This window comes from Anopheles aquasalis, chromosome 3 (assembly GCF_943734665.1).
Source record: "Anopheles aquasalis chromosome 3, idAnoAquaMG_Q_19, whole genome shotgun sequence".
Taxonomy (NCBI): Eukaryota; Metazoa; Arthropoda; class Insecta; order Diptera; family Culicidae; genus Anopheles; species Anopheles aquasalis.
In genome coordinates this window covers 60253549-60276872 of record NC_064878.1, presented here as the reverse complement: position 1 = coordinate 60276872, position 23324 = coordinate 60253549, and the positions used below count along the sequence as shown (strand labels likewise).

At 51.3% G+C, this 23324-nt stretch overlaps 1 protein-coding gene across 1 annotated transcript; it reads right to left on the bottom strand.

Moving 5' to 3' along the window:
* Nucleotides 1–357: 357 nt before the first annotated feature.
* Nucleotides 358–4633, bottom strand: LOC126575293 (protein artichoke-like). The gene is made up of 2 exons (XM_050235923.1): nt 4471–4633; nt 358–4238 (listed from the first exon to the last, which is right to left on the bottom strand). The coding sequence occupies exons 1-2, from the start codon at nt 4485–4487 to the stop codon at nt 587–589; spliced, it is 3669 nt and encodes a 1222-aa protein (XP_050091880.1). The 5' UTR covers nt 4488–4633; the 3' UTR covers nt 358–586.
* Nucleotides 4634–23324: the final 18691 nt, after the last annotated feature.

Below are 23324 nucleotides of genomic sequence, written 5' to 3'. Positions count from 1 at the left end.
GATTTTTTAATCGTCGTTCAAAACGGTTCTCCCCGGTGTTCTCATCGCGCTCGTTTAGTTTTTGTCGATAATCATTTGACCTTTTGCGTGATCTCAAATATGTTTGAGCCGGTTTGGGCTACGCTATTACAACTGGTTTCGTGCAAGTCAATGTCCTAAGCAGTTGCGCCTTCCCTCTATCAAGCAATCTGATCATTGTGCGCCGCCTGACCTTGATATGTTTGTTAGTGCTGCGATTGATTTATGCGATGCTCGATGTTCGTTTATTTTTTGTGTCACATTAAAACCGGAATTCCAAAGCATGACCGAGTGTGCCACTCCGTCAGCTTCTAGTCTGTTGAGATTAAATTCATGCAATGACAAAATCTACTCCATGCTCAGGAGATAACCGTTTTTTTATTTTACCATCGACTATCAGCAGAACTTACAAAAAAGAGTGATGCTTTAATATGTTTTATATGCTTTTCGGTTGCAATGTATATTAAAATGACGCCGACCTCTTTTTAAAGTTTGAAACGACAACTATGTAACGATCAAGGATATGATCGTTATTCTGGCACAGCAAATGCCCCTTCAAAGCAGGATTTCACTTACAGAAAAGTGCGCTAACTCGACCGATCGTGCATGCACGAGCGTCTTCCTCCTCATGCTGCCAGAACTTCAAGTCACGATCGGCAATGTAGCGTTCCAGCTCATCTAGGAAGCTGGGCTCCCATTCGGTACCCTCGAGTCCGATCAACTCGAGATCCTTGAAGCTGTGCACCACCTCCTCGATCGAGAACTGCTGGAACGGGTTACCACCAAACACAAATCCTTCGACGGCCGGAAAGTGCTGAAACACGGCCATATCTAGCTCGGCTAGCATGTTATACGACACGTCCAGCCGCTCCAGGAATGCGTGCACTTCAATATTCGTGCTATCCAGACCCTCGATCGCACAGTGCGATACATTTAGAACCTCTAGCACGGACATGGCAGCAGACACAGCACCCAACGGCAGCACCTGTAGCTGCTCATTGTACGACGCATCGAGCGATTCCAAATTGTTGAACCGCAACAATGAATCCAGCTCGGTAAAGTTGTTGTTCGCCACCGAGAGCGTGCGTAGATTATAGGAAGGCGAGTTATCGACGTCGATGGTCGCGAGCTGGTTGTTCTCCACGTACAACTCTTCCAGATCCTCCGTAATCCGGAGCGTTACCAGCTGATTATCGTCCATGTCGAGTTCTACCAACGTTTTGGCGTACGCCGTCTGTTGCAGATCGAAAACGGTGAACTGGTTCGCCGAAAGATCCAGCAGCTCCAGATCGAGCGAATCGTGGAACAGCTGCGGATCGAGGCTGCTCAGCTCGTTACCGCTCAGATCGATCTCGCGCAAGTTCTTCAAATCATCGAACAGCACCGGATCCAGCGACTGCAACCGATTGTTGTCCAACAGTAGCACCCTCAGTGAGTACAGATTCCGGAAGACGCCATTTGTCAACCCATTGGCCAATCGATTCTCTCCCAGGTCCAGCGTCTCCAGATCGTATAGATTGTCAAACATTCCCATCGGTAGCTTGGTTAGTGCCATATCGGACAGATCCAGCACCTCCAGGCCGAGCAGCTTGGCAAAGATGTCCCGCTCTAGCTCACCGACCGGATTCCCGGACAGGTACAGCTCATCCAATCCATCGAGCGTATCGAAGATGCCTTTCTCGAACTGCACCAACCCATTGCCGCTCAGCACCAGCGTTTGCAAATTGGACAGATCCTTAAACCACTGTTTGTTGAGACTTTTCAGGTGCTTATTGTTTGCGATCGCCAGTGTTTGCAGCTTGCGGATGAAATGGAAAAACCGGGGTGGAAGTGGACCCGTGAGACAGTCGAACAGCTGGAGCTCCTGAAGCCGTTGATTGTTTTGCAGCAAATCTTCACCAAACTCGATCGCACCCGGACCGATGGTGATGCTACGCAGGTTACCCAACTGACGGAACGTGTTGCTATCGATCCGGGCCACCGGATTGTGATTGATGAAGAGCCGTTCCAGCATCTCGAGACCCCGCAGTGACGCTCCCTCGAGCCGCTGTATTCCATTGCCATCGAGGTACAGCTTCTCCAGTGTCGACAGCCCATAGAATGGACTGCCACCCAGATCCGCGAGGCTCGCGTTCTCGAGTGAAAGCTTTTCCAGCTTGCGCAAATCGCGGAAACTGTTTGACTCGACCAACGCAATCGGATTATCGGAAAGATGCAACTCCTCGAGCTTCCACAGGCCAGCGAAACTGTTCGCCAGTGGACCCACCAGATGGTTGCTGGAGAGGTTCAGCTTCTCGATGTTTCCATTCCGAGCAAACATGTTGGCCGGTATGGTCTGTAGATGGTTCCGATCAAGGGCGAGCTCCTTGAGTGACTCAAGTCGCTCGAAGCTCTGCGGTGCCAGGCTTTCGATCTGATTCTCCGACAGAAACAGTTCCTTCAACCGTTGCATCATACTCCAGCTCTGGGGATCGATTGAACGGATTCGGTTCCGTGTCACCGACAGTGTCGACAGCCGTGTCAGTGCTCGCAGTGCATCCGGTACCTCGTCCAGCATGTTACCATCGAGGTACAGCTCGTGCAGCTGCTTCACCTTGGCAAACATATTGTCCGGTAGATCGCGGAAATTGTTGTCCGAAAGATCGAGCAGCTCCAAACGAGGTAAATCAAGGACCGCCGGTGTGAGCACCTCCAGATCGTTGTCCGCTAGATACAGTTCCTCCAAACAGCTCGATATCGCGCTGAACAATCCATCCGGTAGCTCCTTAATGTTGTTGTTCTCCAGCGAAAGTTCCTTCAGGCTGCGCTGGTTAGCAAACAGTCGTTCCGGGATCTCTTCAATGAGGTTCTCCTCCAGTGTCAAACTCCGCAGCTGCGTCGTATCGTCCAGGAACCGTTCATCGATCCGTCTCACTACGTTCTGCTCCAGCTCGAGCTTCTTCAAACGCTCGGCACCACGCAATGCTCCCGCCCGCAGTTCCGCGATCTGGTTCTCACTGATGTACAGCTTCTCTAAAGCGGACAGTCCAACAAAGATACCACCATCGATCGATGACAGACTGTTATCTTCGAGATCGAGCGTCTCCAGTCGTCGCAGTCCCTCGAATGTTCCGGGGGCAAGCTTCTCAATCACATTACCCTCCAGCTGGAGCACCTTCAAGCTGGCCGTGGTCCGGAACAGGTGTTTATCGAGTGCCCGAATTTCATTATGCTGCAGCGCGAGGTCCTCCAGGTTGCGCAGACTGTGCAGCACGGCCGGTTGCAGCTCCTCGAGCGAATTGTTGTTCAGCTTCAGTATCTCCAGATTGCCATTGCTCGCAAACAGAGCATCATCGAGCCGTTCGATGTAGTTGTCGGCCAACACCAGCTCCCGCAGGTGCACCAGCGGCGCGAAAGTGTTTGGAGAGAGCAGCTTCAAATTGTTGCCTTCCAAATCGAGCTCGGTCAGTGTGACCAGTGGGCTGAATGCTAGCGGATCGATGGTCGTCAGTTCGTTTTCCCGCAGATTCAGCTTCCTCAGGCTGGGTAGACCGATGAACGCGTTCCGGGACAGTGTCGTGAGGTAGTTGTGGTTCAGCTGCAACTCCCGCAGCTGGGTCAACTCCTCGAACAACCGATCCGGTAGCGTTTCCGCGTGATTGTGATCCAGATTGAGCTCCGTTAGCTGGCGCAATCCGGCGAACAGCTTCGCGGGGAATTGTGCAATCTTGTTGCGCGATAGACGCAGCGTTTCCAGATTGTCCAGCCCACGGAACGCAAAATCTTCGACTGTTACAATACGGTTACTACCGAGATGGAGCCGGAGCAGCTTCGTTGCCCGCGAGAACCCATCATCCAGTAGCGTGGTCAGGTGGTTCTTCGGTAGCTGCAGATACTTTAGCTCGCTCGCATCATCAAAGATGTGCTTCTCGAGCAGCTCCACATCGCAGTCTTCCATCTTGAGTGACACCACATTTTCGTTATCGGTGAAAAGTGACGCGGGGATGGTTGGTAGCGAGGAGAAGGATATCTCGACCTCGGCGAACGATGTGCTGCCGGTGTCGATCGTTACCTCCGATACTTCGTCTACCGTGTCCAAATACAGGTTCCACAGTTTGCACACTTGCCCATGCTGATGGCAGCGGAACGTTTCCTGACCGGGCAAACCATTGGCCAGCACTGCAGTAGTCGTCGCCGACAGTAGTACCGCCACCAGCTGTACCACCGTTATTATTAGGTGGCTGCAAGAAAGGGGGAAATAAAAGACAAAAATAGAATCAACGAACAGTGTCACCGTCCGGCATCTATCGAGCGATGCACTTCACATGCTTGCGTTCTAGGTGTGCACAGTTTAGCAAATTAAGGTGAAAGTATCGTGGACGAAAAATTAGCGTTTATGTAAAGCCAATTGAGGACGTTTGAATTATTCAAATTGAGAAACTACACTCGGAAAACCAACCATGCAGTACATACTTTCCTCTACGATTCATCCTTTAAGCATTCTTCGGCACGATTCGGAGCTACTCAGCTACTACTGTCCCGCAGGACGTGACCGACCACTTTCCACTGCACCAACTCTCTTTAGGACAAACGGACACCGCACTGTTACTTTGAGGAAGCTGTACGCCACGGTCGGGCATCAGAACGCAACTGAGCCAACTGAGGACGTTCTAACAATGCGAAACCATAAAAACCGGACGCCACCGACGGACGGGGACCCCCGGTATTCGCGGATTCGCGGATTTATTTTAATTTCTCTACGCTCCCTGCGCACTACACGCTCGCAGCCCAAGTCTGAAGATCATACGTCTCGAACATGCGAACCGGCCGTGGTGAAAGCGAATACAAACTACAACAAGTGTACGCCCCGCGGGGGGAGATGCGGTTTGATGGTGGCCACGATTGGTGACAGGTGGCCACGCGTCGAAGTCAATCAACCTCCCGCATCTCGCTGCACTCACTCTCGATTATGATCATCACGACGGGGTTACTGATCAAGTCTGTTTGTAAATAATCATCACCTTTCTGTTGAGTGCCAGTGAAGGATTCTAATCCACCCCTTCCCTCTCCCCGGGCGCTTCATGCGAATGATGATGTTATTTTCATTGCAAAACAGACATTGGTTGTGGTTCTATTTTTGGGACTTTCGCTTGCCATTGCTAGCGTCACGGTAAAGGGCATGCCAAGGGGAGTTGAGGGGGCGGTGGTGCAGTGGCCATTGCTTTAATTATCAAACATTATGTCTCGTGCCGCGTATCACACCTCTCGTGGATCCGAGCTCTCCGTTGGCCATGGTCTAATGGACACGTCGCCAGCCGTGATATTAATTAAGCGCGTTGTTTCCGCGTTGTTTGCCCTGACACAGTGCGTGTGCTCTCAGTGAGTTCCCCGGGAGAAAAAGGAACTAAACACGTGGTTAGAGCAATCACATATGAGTTACATTTTTTTTTTCGACAAAGTTGTCTTTTTTTTGTTGTAAAAATATTATAATGTGATGAATTAAGGCATAGGACTTGGTTTAAAGGCACAATCCCTGAAAAACTTCTTGCCATCGGTGTAGTGCTGCACAACAATGCAACGCGAGAACGAACGTAAAACATGATCCTCCTGGTACTTCTGGTAGCTGTGGACCAGAGAAAACAGCTACCAAGCCATCGGGACCATTAAAATGGCCGGAACGACGATCGTGGCCAGGAAGGAGAGGGATCTTGCTTTGCGAGAAGCTTAGGATAGAAGCGTAAGCAACCTGTAATTTGTCCGATTGCTACCGTTTGCGCGGCTCTAATGTTTTATCGAGCAGTAAACGAAATCCATCATCAAATCAAAGAGGGACCCCATTAGAATTAGGAAGAGGGAGAGAGAGTGGGTCTAGGTCTAGGGCGCGAAAGTGGAAGACCTTACCTTTCTCATCACCGGGATTACTATCGCTCAGTGGTCTGCGATCGTTTCTCTTCTTCACTTCGAATGCCACAACCTGGAACAAGGAAAGAGCTCTCGCGGTTCCTCCAGGAGGATTCGACGGCATGAAGCTGCATGAATTGACCTTTTGTTAGTGGACGGGGTCAGGAAATCGTCCTCATCTCAGTTGTCGTCTGGTCATCCCTTGATGGCCCCCCGGGAAAATTCCGCCAACTCATCGTCAGCAGCAGCAGTAGCGGCGTACCTTCGAGGTGAAAGCAAACGGTGGATTAGTCGCCAGCCAGTCAGCGTGTTCTGCTCCTGTTTCTTCGCTGCTACTGACTGCTGGTAACACTATTCGTTCAATCAATTACCGAAGAAACCAACGGTCAGTCGTGCAACAATAACTCCTGACCGTCACGCCATCTATTCCCCGTTGGATGGGGTTGTAACGCGGGGGTGACGGGTTCATATACTCGATACTTTCTACCACCCTCTCCTTCCAATGGTACCACAGCAGGGGCGCAACAAAACGCGAAGCGTCCCCGAACGATGATGATTTATTATCGCGCGGCCATCAGCTCCGCAATTCATCTCTTGACTTGCGCCCCTCCAGGGACTCCCCCCCCCCCCCCCCGAGCCGGTGGTGCGGTGATCGGTGAAAGAACCATGAATGAAATGGTCACTTCCATCCATTCCATCCCGGGGTTCCCGGGGGGAGATCGCTTCGGTTTGATATCGCGTACGAGCGCTGCGTTGGCTTGAATGAAGGACTCTGGCGAAGGGGCGATGGTCGTGGCGTTCGTCGCGTTTTTCCCCTTTTTTTCTTCATCATCGAGATGTCGAGATGCTGCGCCTAATGGGCCAACGTGGTGGTGGAGGTCGTTAAGTGACCGGAAATGGTCAGCGTGGTACAACGGCGCAAGGAGCAGCACCGTTCAACCCAAAGTCTTCAAGCTGAAGGCACCCGGGAAGGGCAGAAGATACGATAACGTGATTGCCCTTCGATGCAGGCCGCATCGAAAGGTGCTCGCGCCATCTTGGCGCACCATTGACCGCAGATCTCGGTCTGTCTGTCTGCTCGGAGTTGGTGCTTCAGATGCGCCATGAGTCAACGGTTTTTGCTCACCACCGTGGCCTCAAACGAATGTCTGCATACACATAGGAGGCAGGACATCTTCGAACGGTGCGATGATGACGAGAGAGCGAAGGAAGAGTCATGTCCACGGCCATAATTGAGCAATCTTTGCTTCGTTCTATTCCTTGTCAGTGCCAGGGGCCTAGACAGAGACGATAGTGGATCCTTCAGTGAGTTACGGTCGTGAACTGTATCGGAGATGAAGGAATAGTAAAGAGCACGCAACAATGCACAAAAATCCAAGCACCCCTTTGGTAACGAAGGCAACGCAGCCTCCCGGTAGTCCCGGACTACAGACCTACTCCGGAAACGCACCGGCCAGCCCGGAAACGTATCTCGGAGTAGCATACCATCATCGAGCATATCGCAACCGCACCAGCAACCAGCGAGTGCAATGAAACGGAGCACACCCGGCCAATGCCTCCATCATTCCTGGCGTGGAAAGGCGTGGAGCAGCACAGAACAGCGCGCTTCCGGTGGAGCTACGCAGTACGCTCTCCTCCAGCTGAGATCAATTAAGTGTAATTTTACGAAATTTTCAAGTTCATCATTATGTTTCCTTTCGTTCATTCATTCATTCATTCTTTCGCGCCATCTTCGCATTTTCTTGCGCACGAGGGTGACTGCTGTCCCTTCATCTCCCGAGATCAGACCGAATCAAGAACGCCACACGTCACTTGGCACAGCATCACTTGGTCCTTGAAAATGGTCCGTGCAAGAGGGCAGTGGACAAGACAAGTGAATGCAGCGAAGACGTTAATGTCAAGACACCAGAAAAAAAAGCGCCAGATACAATGCTCCGTCCGTCCACCGACTAGGCCAAGAATGATCGAAACCGTGCCGAGAATCGGTCCCGGAAATGGAGCAAACACTCACATAGACACACGGCACAACACAGCACAGTCATGCAGCGAACGGTGGAGTAAGAATGGCACCGCAAGGCTTGTTCGTTGCCCTCCGAAATGGAACTTCTCAGCCTTTCTCAGGTCGATCGAAAAGTGGAGATGAACGGAGGAAGAGTACAGCCTCCAAACGGGGCAGACCAGTAGCACCGAGCAACGCTTTTCTGCATTATCATTAAGTTTAAACTTTGAATCAAAATATATCGACTTTGGCTCATCATCATATTTAATTGATTAAAAGAAAACTTCCAGGCCAGGCTTCCTCACTTCATCCGGCTGATCGAGTGGTGGTTGGACCGAATCCCGGGTTCACCTCGAAGCACTCTTCGCGCTGCACTAGCCGCTGATGGAACCCTTTACGTCTGCGAAGCACCACGGTGTCAGGTCGTCTCGAGAGCCTGGTTCGAACGAAGACGATCGGATTAGCCTCCACTCGGAGATCTGAACTCTCGCTCGGTTCTTCATGCGCCTCAACTCAATGAGAGACGCTCGTCGCGTCTGTTGTTGTTGATCAAGTTGTGGTCCATCGATCGATTTTTACCACTTGAAGTCATACTCACGATTAAGATCGATTTGGAAGCTGGTTTCCAGGTGCTCAATATTGGACTCTTCACAGTGACCTCATTCCCGGTCGACACTCGATAGTCGCGGTCACAGCGTCTCATCTATCATCTCGGCACCATTATCTCAACTTAACTGCCGAGTGCACAACACCAGGATAACGGTCATACATACGCACTCACTTGACCTCCCGGCGCACCGCTGGTCAATCAATTCGCAAACATCGTCGGCCGGAAGTCCACAGATAGAGCGAGAGGGGGCACCACCGAAGAAGTACCGTTCCACCGGGTGTTCCAGCTGAGGAAACCAACGGGTTTTCCTCGGTTACTCAAGCCAAATCATCCCCCAACCACCAGCCCCCGAAAAACAGGGCTGCAACTAAACGGGTGCAAAGCGTGGGAAACGGTTGCCCACCAGCTCTCTCTCTCTCTCTCCCACTCTCCTTGCGCTGGTTTGGCCAATTTTTGGGTAGAAAACGTCCGAAAACCAAACAAAAATTACACTCGACGCTCGCGATGGAGAGGTTGGCGCTGGAAAAATGGTGGCTGACAGGTGGTGGTGGTGGTCATGGGGTTGGGTGAGAAAATTATAGGAACTCCCTTGGTCTGGCCAGCCAGACAGTGAAAAGCGCGGCATTTGAAGAAGCTTCCCTTCGTTAGGATTGTGGTTCCTCCGCTGCTGCTGCTGCTGCTTCGTCTTCTTCTAATTGCGATCGAACCACTGTGGTGCCCTGGCCACCAGAGTCTTCGTTCGGAGTGTTTTCCCGCCCTAACGGAAACGGCCAGCCCGGCAGGGGGGGGGGGGGGGAACCAAGACGATGGTCGCGTTACTCTTCGCGAGTCTAAACATTATCTCAAACTCTCAAACCCAGCAGGGGGCACAGTAGAAGCAGCAACAGCAAGCAGCAGACGAGACATAGACACCCGCTGGTTGCCATCTTGGAAAACTCTCCCTCACCACCCCTCTTCCCGCCAGCTAACCTAATTGATCGAACTGGTGCGGAAAATCGCTAATAAATAATTCATGACAATCGACGCACAATCCCCGGGACCCGGACCGGTGCTTGTTGGATGGAAGGTCTCTCTTGTTAGTGGATGAGCTGCTGGTTTGTGGTTCTCTTTCACTCTGTACCACGACTTTCGCGCGCGAGTTTTTCGCGTGGAAAACCTCCCCCGAAAGAGCAGCACAACAGACGCACGCACCACGCAAGCCGCGCTCTTTTCAATTCACAAAAGTCTCGAGACTCTGATTAGACCTTGGAAGCGAAGCGGACTGCAGATGGTGGCTCTTCGGGAGGGGAGCCAGTCACCACCACCATCACCATTCCCAGGCGACTCATTGAGGCATCACCAAGAGGCGACAGAGCGAGCCACGATCGGCGCCGCTGGCTCACTCCTTCAGCAAGGGCCAGACAGCAACCAAACCAAACCACACTTGTTGTTGTGGCATCCCCATGGCCACACACTCGGTACCACGGAATAAAAATCGCTAATTAAATCAATTTTCGAACACTGCAAGCCAGCGCTGTGAGCGCGCGAGTCTGGGCCAACTGGAATCCATTTTCTCACGCACCCCAAAATCTCGGGGGCTTCGATCGGGACGGAGGTGGCTGGTGGATCGTCACCATGGTTTCGAGCTGCGTTCGAACGATCTTGAGACGTTTGTTGGCTACCGTTTTGGCGCTGGCCCGTGGACTGAAGAAACACCAAAAGGAAACGAGGGTATGTTCCTGCGTGGCCCGCGCAACCTTTCGGGCGTTCCGAAATCAAATCTAAACCCCAGAAAACCTGGACCGGGGGATGATCGTTCAGGGTGTGCGCGCTCGTACACCCGAGACAGATAATGGCGGCCATGGCTACCATGATTTTGGTTGGTTCTTTTTCTCCTGCCACTGCGGCCTGACCACTGGTTCGATTGAATGGTCGCGCGAGAAGCCAACCGAGAAACAGGATAGGCGACGAACCGTCGTCCGATGGTCAGCGAAAGGGGGAAAAAAACAAAAAGTCATCCTCGGTGGACTCGACGGACTTTACACACGTTCCGTACTGATTTGGATTTTCACACGTTCAGCACCGGACTAGCAGCAGCAGACGAGCGACCAGCAAGCAAGGAGCATGATTTGCGGGCGTACTTATGGCTCCAGTCCCCGGGGACGATGATGATGCTGCCGGCAGCCCCGGTTCGGCCGCGACGACTCTGTCGAGCAATTGTTGAACCGTTGGCGCCACAGAAAAGTGTTTCTTTCTTTCTGGTTTTTCCCCCTCCACCAGCGAGTGTCTCGTTTTCCGTCGATAATTCTGTCCGGGATGCTCTCGGACTTTGGCTTTCGGATTGTCCCTCGACTCCTGGGCGCTGCGACTCCTCTTTGCGGGTTTGCTTCACCGCTGGCTGCGCCTTTAATGGATGGCCTTTTTCTCGCTCTTTGAGACGGGATTTGTTGTTAAATTGCTTGCTTCCTGTTCGCAGTACAGCTCGCTGGTGTCGCTGGTGTTGGAAGTCCACTGTGCCGATCACGGTCCCGCCATGGTCCTTGATGCGAGACACACATCGAACCCGGGAAGCTGTTACAATGGGGATGCTCTTATCGCTAAAAGGCGAAGTTCGTTCCGTTCCGTTCCGTTCGTGGTCATTCTCGGTAGCTTGTTGTGGCGAGGTATTAAACGTAAATGCGGAACTACAACGGGATCCCTTGACACTGTTCTCAGCATCTCGCGAGATCCAATTATTTGAAATTCGCTTTTTCCAAGACAAATGAACGATGCGACTCGTTGCTACGCTATCAGGATTGACTTAGTTGGCTTCCTGGTCGCCCGAGAAAAGCTCACGACGAAGGAGAAGATTAATGAATAGAGTTTCACCCGTGATCCCAGGAGTTTGTCCAGCAAGTCAAGCTATTCCACCGAAAAGGATTGATGTTGCTGCTGTTAACTGGTGCTGCAATAGAGCGATCGCTAGGGAAACCGAAGCAGATGGGCACCCTGCAGCACGGAACTCCACTGAGGGAGCGAGATCCATTCAAAACCCCGTCGATCCACGACGAATTGCATGTGTTGATTGATTTGACTTCTGAAAATCTGTATTTCCTCCCTTTGTGCACTCTCTCTCTCTCTCTAGCTCGACGGGACACCAAAGTATGATCTTAGATTTCGAACACCAAATTCCCCTCGATGGTCTCCGGAGTACTGCTGGGAGCATCTCCCGGGGGCATCGCTAGCAGCTCGCCGTTGCCTCGCGGTGAAAAGCGTGAAATTTGGAGTACAAAAGTTACAAAACATTATTAATGATCGCAAGGGAAGGCAAGGGGAATGGGAGGAAGCAAACCGAACAACAAATGGTCCGCTCGATCGCCCGGTGCCGTGGATCGTTAGCTTCATCAAGGGGGCCACGGGACTCTCCGTCTCCGTCACTAGTCGCGTCTAGTCAGGAAAGGTAATCTTGGGATCTCACAGACGCGTTCGACAGCTGGCTAGCTCCCGTGGATCTATTGGCCACCGTGAAACCCCCCCTCGGCCAGGCCCAAAACCAGTATCAGAACTGGCGTGGATTTTGGTTTTTAACTCGCGCTGGACTCTGGCGCAAGTGCGGCAGCGTGCGGAATCAAATTACGCGTCTTATGGAGGAGCCCCAGGGCTACTTTTTTTGGGGGGGGGGGGGGGGGGGGGAGCGGAAAGGGTGTGGAGTTGCTTCCATCCGTGCCCAGCTTCACCTGTGATGGATGAAGCTTGTTGTTGCTGCTGTTCTGTGCCTGTAGCAAAGTATGGGAATGGCGTGCAGAGGTTCTTCTCTCGCGCACGGACGAAAATCGAATCGGCGCACCGCGTTCTAACCGCGTGTTCCGTGGTGTCCGGTCTGGTCCGGGTCGGGGGCTATTTCGATTTTCGATTTTTTTGCTCACCCCTGTGAGAGGACCGCACCGGACGAAACGCGAAACCCAATTTCACCTCGCGAGTCGCGAGACTTGCGAGATCGCGCGATAGGGAGAGGCAAGAGAGAGAGAGAGAGAGTCCCTGTGGTCTGAGGCCACGGACCTGAGACGCACAACCTAAATTACAGCTTCCGGTGGGCCGGAGAATAACAATGTTTGGAATAATGAGCCAGAGTAAATCAGTTTTCGTTTTCAACAGCTTCTGCCCCCCGCTCGGCGGTGTGAGGTACCCTCGGATGGTACTTGGCTCCTTGGGTACCTTAAGACTGATCAAATTGGAAAAAGGAAACGAGATTGGGCTTTCTTGTGCTCTTCTTTTGCTTTCCATTGAACTGGACACTGAACTGGACGATTGGTGGTTCGACGGAAGTTGTCACATTCTATGCTCCACCTGAAAGCATCAAATGCTAATACCTCTCCTGGAGCTGGACAACTCAACTTCAATACCCTGCACTTACTGCTACCCTACTGGTGTTACACACATTCTCACAAACCCGGATCCCATTCATCTCACAGCAGCTTACGGAGATCACAAACTGAGCTAAAGGTCTAAAGAAGAGAAAAAGAAATAGAAAATACCCCGATCATAATTCATTAACTTGCTTAATGATGCTCTGTTTGGAATGTTTCGTAGCACAAAAGACCATTGAATGCGCCCTGGCTGGCTAGCTGGCTGGCTGGCTGGCTGGCTGGCTGGCTGGTGTTGCTTCCGTCGATCTTTCGATCAAAGAAATGATCGATGGTGTGTGCTACGGAATCTCCAGGAGCTGGCTAACTGTACCTCACTCTTCCACCCTCGTGAGCTACGCTACCACGTGATGATCCTTTGCTAGTGCTCGGCCATCAATGAATGTGCGCGCCTTCGGTCAGATCGAAGAAAGTAACAATAAGAACGGTGTATAACTGGTGCGAGGAATGAGGAAGGTTATGAGTTTGTCGCGCATATTAAAAGGTAATTACTTCCTTTTCATTCACGAATGGGGTGCTGCAACATTGCTCAGCGATCGAGTGAAGAACACTTTCGTCTTTCATTCATGGCGAGTTGGGAGAGAGAATTGTGAAGGAAAATGGCGTTTTACTCGATAATGGTAGTGAGAAAGACATTCTGATTCGCTGCAACGCTAACATGCTCACGAGAGTAGGGATCAATGGGATTTATTTACGATCTTATCATTACCTAGAGCTACTAAAAATGGAATGCTAGTTCTGAATTCGTTCAAAGTTTTGCAGCAATCAAATGATAGACGTTCTACTTCACTCCTCGAAATCATCTTTGTGGCCAACAAAACATGAAAAAGAACGATCTCGATGCCATAGCCCAGGCCACGCGGCTCGTGTAGGTTGCCCATTCCCTTGCACAATCGGCTTCTCCCCGGCAACATTCCACCGGGTTCGACCAAACAATAGCACCGGCCGGGTGTTTCACCAACAAAATCCGTCTGCCTTCAGGCCATCGTCAGTAACAGAGTCGTCTTCAGTCGCCGTGCATTTGAATGGCACCAAGTCGAATCGTGATCGTTAGTCGAGGTTTTCCACCGAACCCAGACAATGTTTCACGCCCCGGGCACGGCACGATGGCCCCAAAGGGCCTCTCTCGAGCTCGTGGTACGGTTCAGTGAAGCAATCCCTGATCGCAACGGAGTCGCAACATTCCAAATACGCCAACCATTTTCGAATGACAACCACACAGCGCTGTCCCTGTCGAGTAGATGGAGTGGATCCTCTCTCCCTCTGAGCGTAGGATGACGATCAAGGAGAGATCGGAGTGACATTTGATTGGTTCATTGTCACAATCGGCACGGTATCAATCGATCGATCGACGGTGATGATTGCAGCGAACGGTTCCCCTTGATCGACAGCATTTCAAAGGAGGATCGATGGATGATGCTGTGGTTGATGGTACCGAGTACCAAACTCCCGAGTTCGCGCGAGTCATCCAGAACATTTGCTAATTGTTTTTGCCACCCCCTCGACCCAAGTGTGCTTCATGACGACGTGTCTCGAGTGCTGAAACCTCGGAGAAGTGAAAAAAAGAAGAATCATTTGGTAACATCCTTCCAGCAATCATCATCGTACGCGTGAGAGGGTTCAAATGAGGTGCCATGGACCTAGTGGAGGTCTCCGGTTGAGGATCACGCATGCAGCCTTCAGCTGCTAATCCTTCCGGACCGATCTACGCCAAGCAGCTACCTGCTGCCGATATTCAGTTGTAGAGATCGAGGTGCGTCTACCACCACAGGACGCCACAACATCAACACTGAACGACATGATTCTGCAAATCATCCTCGCTGCCTCGTAGTCCCATGTCTCGAGAGGTCATTTCCAGTAACCTGACACAGCGCCAGTTGACGCCAGCGTGTGTGCGCTACCTTTTGACCTCCGAGAAGATCTTTTCGAACACACATCATTTGCTCTATTTTGATGGTTTCACACTCCGGATTTCAACCCTTCAAAAACCCCCCGTCGAAGCCGATTGGTGCAATAAAGTCGTCCACTGAAGGTCCGGTAGCTCATTAAATAATCATTTTTCACGATGGAATTACAACCGAACCGGACCAGTTGTTAGCACCACCGGGAGACCCGAGAACCGGCACACGCCCTTCATGAGAGCGCGCGAAAGGGTCTCCCGAGGTCCCCTCTAATCGGTCCGATCCTCGATGACAAATGATGAGCGGATGACAGTGTAGAAAATCCCCTTCTCGACGATCACCCGATCCCCGATCCTTCGGGCCCGTTTCCAGCGTGTCATCGAGCGCCACCGTGTTGCTCCAGTTTCCACACCGGGCGCACACCGTGGGTCTGACATTGACCGATCGTTCGATCGATCGATCAATCGTTCGGAATCAAGGGAAACTGCTACCGGGCACCGCCGGAGCGGAGCGCGCTATAAATCAATCAAATCCGGCCAGTCTATCGCCCACACCACGACGGCGATGGTGACGTGTTTTGACATCAAAGACACGACGACGACACGGGACATGACGGTGCAGAAGCCGATGACGATTCCTTCACCGTCTTGCCTGCATCCCTTGTCGTTTCCCCCCTCCCCGTGTTCAGGTGTTTGCTTTAATGGTTTGGCAATTGATTTGTGTAATCCAGTGCCACTCGGCCCTGCTGCTGCTGCTGCTGCTAATGATGGTGTCATGGGAATCGTGCTCGATTCACAACTCACGATGCCGATGAGAATGATGGCGATGTGGCCTGCTCGATGCTACATACCGACGCTTTCACCGATCCTTGGACGCAAAACGCACGGAACAAGCTGATGCTGATGATGGCTCTATCGTCGGTGCGTCGACACGTTCTTGAAACACTTCTCGGCCACTGCCACAGAGGAGCCTCTTCAGTCCTACGGAGCACAAGCGCACTCGACGCTTGTAACGCCTCGATGGCTAGCTGGTATGTGCCATTCGAGCACCATTTTGTAGACACTCCGTGGCTGTCAGTAAACACCCGTGACACGCTCGAGGATGCTTCCGATTGGTTCAATTCGGGGGGAGAGACTCGGCGCGCCCTCAAGTAGGACGAAGCAAACACTTCACGAGCAGCACCTCAACGGTTTGATGAAGTTGTAACACTCTGGACAATCCGTTCTTGGGCCACGCACTTAACATTTCACTCTGCCCTTCAACCAATAACCGACCTCCAGGAACCCACGGAACGATTGGAGTTTGAGTTTTGCAAATAAAATCTGATCCTTCTGTTCGATTGCTCGGCGCGATAGTTACGCTTCGATCGTGCCACAGAACCCAAGAATGTAGCAACCGACACGGATGATCGACACGGAGCGCTTGTTTTGTGTGCAGGAGATCATGAACGAGAGCCTAGAAGAATCCTTTGGCAATCCAGGGACCAAATCTCGACCGGCGTTCGGTTTGCAGCGAACCGTGCAACATGCTGGATGTTTTCATTCATCCGCCCCGGGATCCTATCATCCGGTGCGCAAATGTAGAGCCAGGGTGTGGCTGCAAAAAAAGCCCACAGAGAAAGAGGGACAGCGACAGAGTATCCCTTCTTTCATCGTAACCGATACCGGCATCCGGAAGGGATCATCGCAGACCAACACACCAAAAAAAAAAAAAATACCCCAAGATCGGTCCGCTGTTTGATGATAAATTGGCTTTTAACAAACTATGAAAAGATTAATGAACTCGGTTTGAAACGCACCGACGGCGGTGGCGGCATCGAACACACAGATTTCGGCTTCATGAGTTCGCCTCGGTCATTGCACCACTGGTCTGGTTCCTGTGGTTTGATCCTCTTCACCTTCTACTGAGCCCGAGGCTAATTGAGTAATCACTTGATGTTGAAAAGTCAAACGATCCTGGTGCACGCTTAAGTCGATTTAAGTCTCCGAAACTCACGCAGCAATCTCTAATAAAACAAATACCCTTGCCGACTTGCTATCACTATCAAAATTATGGACCTGAGAAGGCAGTCACAGATTCAACATCGTAACCTCTTCGAAGCTAATGTGTGAAGTCGTCACTCGCGCTAGCATGGTTCGCTTCTCCAGGGACCTATAGAAGCCAGGAGCAATGAATGGAAATACTTATTGCGTCGTTAAGCTGCCCGACAAATTTATCCTGCTCCACAAAAAAAAAACCTGAGGTCCAACATAAAAGAGGAAGGCGATCACCTAGACCTAGAGAGAAGAACCGAAGCGACTAAGAAATTACTCAATCATCTAGTTGCGATCATCATAATTACGCTCGTAAAAATGTGAATGAACGAAACAAACAATTTGCTAGCTCCGTGCCGTCGAGCTGGCGACTACGACGACGATGACGACGACGCATGACTAACGCCGCGGTGCTGATCGTGCCTCCTGGTATGGCAGGAGGCAGGTCCATCACGGAGCTTGGCGCTGTTGTCCGTCCGCTCGCTCGCTCGTTCGCTCGTAGACGGAATTATGACGGTGAAAAGTGGAATCGACGCGGTGATTTACACTCGCCCTCGGCTGTGCGGCTCCCTCTAGACCTCGTAAAGAAAAAAACAAAACGCACGGAACGGAGTGGAGAGGAGAAGGAGGTCCGAAACGGACGCAACCGTCGGACACAAATCATAAAACTCGAACGGACTCGCGGACGATCCAACGAGGAGCTTATCGTCAGTCCAGAGGACCGGTCAAGCGATCTCTCTCTCCCTCTCTCTCTCTAGGGTCTCTCCTCGCTGTGTGTCAATGTGTCCCGAATGGCTTGTGGCGCCAGCGGGCTTTCGGCTTTTGTTTCTTTGATAAATCTTTAGAATCTACTTGCGGTCTCTTCCTCACTCTCCTTCTTCTCGTCCTGCTCCTTGTGCCGCCATCACGTTTTGGGATTTGGGTCCGTTCATCATCACACTTGACTTGAAGCCGGTACCAAATCCAATGAAAAAGGAACCACCGTATGGGATTAGGGGGTGAATGATGCTACAATTCCACGATCCCATCCCTCCTTCCTTACGTGCGCGATCACTTCTCTTCTCGACCACAAAGCCATAGTCGGCGGAAATAACCCAATAAAAGGCAACGCCAGCGGAAAAGAAAGAAAGGAAGGAGAGCGCTACACCGGGGGCACGTGTTTAGTGAGCAATAAAACCCCTGGCTGCACAGCATCAGGGTACCATAAAGTTTGCAATCCAATTACTTAATTGCTGGGGCAATAAGGGTGTAACGATGGCCATTGCACCAGCGTGCCCATGTCTGTGGTCCATTTTGATCGCAGCTACAATGTAACAAACACTCGGATGAGACATTATTGGTCACGAGGATCACAGATCGCACTCAAATCCTTTAAGCAATATGAGCTCTGTACAGGGCGAGATGCGCCTGGGGATGACCTTCACCCGGAAAGAGCTCACAGAGTGTTTTAGCTGGTGTGGCGCACTTCACCCATTAGAATGGCTAATGATGGCTAATCGGATCAGAGCGATCAGAATGCAGTAGCAGCAGCAGCACTCCCATCCCTAGACCAGAAGTCTCTAGAGTCTAGAGATGCTCCGAAGCCTCAGACACTGGGCAGCAGGAGGGAGGACAGATCGCATTGGATAGGGCGCTGCGGTGGGCGCTGCGACGCGGAGCCGAGCGTCTCATCAGCATAAATTTCCATATGCTGTAATTTATATTATACTTACTAATCACAGTAATTTACTAGATTTAATTGTATCGCCAGAGTAGCTACTGGTTTCTCCTTGACGCATCGGGAGGGGAGGCGCAGTTTTTCCAGCCCATGGTCACACTGTGGCCGCGAGTTCAACAACGAAACCAAAAAAAAAACAGGCAAGTTCCATTGGTGAACCTTTGCCGCTGCTGCTGCTGCTGCTCGCTGAAAGCCTCCCCCGAAGATCCCGAATCTCGCCGAGTCATGCATGCATGTAAAAGCTTACACCTCACCCTTCACGGGCCTTCCTCTCACCATCGACTACCACCTGATCACCGCCCACTCCCTTTGGGGTCGGGTATCGATCAATCTCGGGGCTCCAGATCTCTCTCTGTAGGAAAGCGCACCAGCGCCGCGCACCGTTCCATTACCAACCGGGTGAAGGGGAGTAGGGGGCTGGGTGGTGGTTGCGATCGACACGATCGGTAGATCCGGATCCGCGCCACATTTGCCTGCGTTGTGCTCTAGCTACCGCCGCTAGCGAGCACGAGCGCGAACGAGCGAACGAAAGACTTCACTCGCAGCAAGCGACGAACCTCTCAAACCATGCGCTACTCGGATCGGTTTCGCGCTGCGCTACTCGTCTCGTCTCGTCTCGTGGTTGCCTTGCTACCGTTTGCTGCCAAAGCAATGGCTGACTTGCTGGTTGACGATCTGTTTGTTGCTCCCGAGTTGCCGAGGGGCCAGTTCAGCACAGTAGCAGCCAACGATGACGATGATGATGTCTATTCACACCAGCTAACTGGTGGCCGTGGTAAGCCCTTCGTACCGTTTCTGTGCCTGTTTATGTGTCTGTGTGTTACGGTGGATAATTTATTGTTTTTTTATGAATATTTATGGACACTTAAAATGGACCAGAGCGCGGTACCAGCGACAGCGAGTGTAGTCGATGAAAAGCTCGTTGAAAGATGCATCGCATATCGCGGTCTGGCCAGTACCTTAGCGGGCATACGAGAGCGTGTTCCATTCCACTTGTAACTTGCACCACTGATTGACACTTTTTCGTCCAATAAAATTCGTCCATTTCGGGGTCGATTTTATTGCATTTTTGGCTTCAAATTTTGCGCCACAAACCAAAAATGTAACCCGCTAACGAAGTTCATGATGTTGACGGCCTTCGGTTGCCGATGAGTTCGGGGGCACATAAAAGCCGGTGGCGCCCACCATCACCACTAAGCGCAAGGTATTTTGCGCGCAAATTTTTAGCACGACCACTCGCCCGACCCTTCGCTCCTGCTTCTACCAAACCCTCGGGGGGGTGTGATGAAAACATCTTCAGCCCACAGTCCCGGACAGTGTGCGTTGTTGTGTGCCGTGCATTTCGCATTCTCGATTCTCGGTTCTTAATTGTCCCTGGCGTGTTGGTTGCAGGCAGGAAGGTGGAGAAAGAACTTCTTTTTTTCTGGAAATGCTCTCACGAACCCTCAGGCAATCGCCACAGAGACAGAGAAGCGGACGTGAAGCAGAGCAGAGCGGAGAAAGCCACGGGACGGGCCTGAAGGAAACCTAGGGCCGAAAACCCTGTCCCACCCCGGTTCCAAGGATCAACCACGTCTCGAGCGACCTCTTTCTCCACCGTTCCCTTCCCCCTTCCACCACTGCGACCCACGGATCCCACGAAAGGCACGAAACCAAGGGGCAAACCCCCTTTGGCCGGCCACCGCCATTCGGGACTGTGTTGTTCGTTTCCGTGGCCACAGTTCCATTATAAATATGTATAAAGAGCCCCCGTGGGCCCCGAGAACCAACCCTTTCGGACCCGACGGAGTCACGCCCAGTGGCGCCAACCGCGGTGGCGTCGGCGGCCTGGCGCTTTGTAGCCGTTCCGTTCCGTGCGTGGTGCCAGGAGAGGAAAAATCAGAACGAACCACGCTGCACGGAATGGAGAAATCTAGGAAATCGGTGCCTCAGTGGCCTCGCCACCCCTTTCGTGGTCGAAATCGTGCTCAAATCTCTGCTCAGTACGAACTCTGGTGCGTCATCTCGATTCTGATTCTGTAAAACACCCGCCGCGATCACCGTACGACGTAACAGACCGTCGTCGTCCGCTCGGAATGACACGCGGTTCCTGACACCCCAAAACTCTCCCTGAAAACGGACTCAGCGATCAGAACGATCGGTTTTATCAATGAAATCCCGCGTGGCTCTCGTTTGCCCTCTTTCTCTGTCTCCTCTCACGCACGGATGGTTTATTCAAATTTTATGAAAATGAAAGATTAAAGAGCGAAAAGCTTCACGCGCCACGGCCCGGCACAACCCAAGCAAGCCAGCATTTGCGGCCAACAGCACACACCAAAGGAAAGGAAACCATAAATCGGCAAACAGAGAGAGAAAAAGAGGAGAAACGGCGCGGTGCGGGCTCTCGCTAATTAAAAAATTACAAACCGCGGTCTCGAGCAACAACAAGAAGGTAGCCGGGACCTCCCCGCCCGCGGGGGCAACCTTTGGACGGTTTTTGGGATTAAATCAAAAGTTTAGTTAAGAACCAGACGCCGACGCCACCAACATCGCCAGCACCAGGCAGCGGCAGCATCCTCATCAATTCGCGAGCAAAACTATTGCCGATCGTCCCGGGGGTCTTGACCGTTCTTTGATGTGGACGAGTTCCCCTCTCTTCGGCGGTCGGTGTTTAGCTTTGATTCGTATATTATGTTTAGTTCGCTTTCGTTGTCCATAATTCAAGCAAAACGTGGTGATGCTTATGATTTTTGTTACATGATGCCATGTTGCTCTAGTTTAAGCGTGATCGATTGCGCATTCTGTGGCTGTGGAGTTGTTGCTTTAGGGTTTTAATGTATTATTTTGTTGGTGCTAATGAAGAACTCACGGTGAGCTAACGAGAACGCTCAGTATCTTTAACTACTCAAACACCGACCATCTTTTGTTTTGTTTTCAGATCGACTCATTCCCGGGGGCCAACAACTGAACAACAAACCATAAAAAAGCTGGTCCGCTAATTATCGGCGCTCGGCATTATGTGTATTTACGATCGTAAATAGCAGTTTAATGATCTGATGCTGCTGCTGCTGCTGCTACAACCATTCCAGTGACAGTTTATGTTGTTTCCCACCTGCTGCTTCATGCTCGACACATTCGAAGCGATAAAGAACATATTTATGTCCCAGGAGACCCACAGCGAACCCAGCGCATCCGATGGGCTTTTTAGGACACCGACGGGCGGTACCACGCGCGATGATCTACGTCGGATGCGTGACAAATTCTAACGCCCCGTGGCCAACCCTCCCGTTGGCCGGGTTTTGTTCGATTCCCGATCCTCTCGGGATTTTAGGGCTCGATCGTCGGTTCACCATCAAAGCCTTGAGAGGGCTTGACACTTGCCTCCGTCGGCGGAGTAAGGTCAGTTTAAGGGCATTTCGATTTCGATTACAAATTATCGACCGTAGCCACCCAGATAGCCATAAACTGGCGTGAGGACGTAATACATGTGTTTTCTGAGGCTGATCGTGCCCCTTCCCGGATCGTTCCCGGTGTCCTTAAGGATTGGTTCTCGACTCTCGAAAGGAGGCTTAAAGTGTCAGCGATCGATCATAAATGGATCGGACCAGCGCGCCACGAAGCATACCTTGGGAATAGTACAATATTTTACGGAAATTAAAAATCATGCCTTCGTGCACACCTCCTCTCGGCGCTCCACTCCGCTAGTCCTGCTTCAGTGTCGGTGTCTGGGAATGGGTCCCAAGGAGGAACAACAAACGATAAAGAGGTGCAGCGATACTCACGCCGTTCCCAGCGTCCAGATTAGTCCCGAGCCCGAAGAAAGCGAGAAGAATAGAGGAACAACCCAGAAAACAATGGACCAAACGGCAACAGCAGCAGCAAAGGGACCCTGGAGCCGCGTGTAACGTACTTGAGACATCTCGGTTTTCCGATAGCGTGCCGGTATGGCTGCATCCTTCGGCTGTGGTGTTGCAGATGATGACCGAAAAATGGATTTGTAGATTAAAACAAAAAAAAACACACCCGAGAAAAACGAGAGGAGAAAGCTAGACCTAGGCCAGAGCAGAGGAGACGGACGGATGGACGGTCTGGTTGAGCCCACGGGGGGTACGTTAGGACAACACTTTAATCGGATTAGTGATGTTTTCCCCATTTTCGCTTAGCCGTCACGGGGATGATGCGTTTTTAGCTTCATTGTTCGTTGCCTGTTTTTTGCCTTTAACTCGCTCTCTCTTGTCCGTCGTCATGCGGTTTTTTTTTTGGCACAAATGTCACTCGCCATTTGCTACGAGCGACGAGTGCCTTGTCCAGAGAGAAAGCATCTTTGGGGGAGGTCCGCAGAAGACCTCACACATCATCATCACCGGCGAAATATACAATTCTGTCCAGCGTTTTCACAACGAGGTGCGTTCTTTTTGTGGGAATGATGTGTGGTCGTGTTGGTTTTTGTTTCTTGATTCGATTCGCATTCTTATTTTTATATAATCTAGCCGTCAGCTAATGATCACGTACTGAGCTGCGTATTAGACTAGGAATTTTAGTAGCATTTATTATTATCTGCAATTTGAAAACCCGTCTTTAATGGTTCAGTACTGATCAGATCCTTGAAGCAGTTTTCCCACAATCCGCACTACATTTACCAAGTATTCCGTAAGTATTTTTATCAATTTTGTTGACACGTTTTATTAAAAAAAAATCGTAAAAATTGCTTTCAAAAATGTAACTTTTAGTTAAAATTAACGGGATTACCTAGAGAAACTCACCATCTTACATACCATCCATCTTACATCTTCAACTTTTATTCA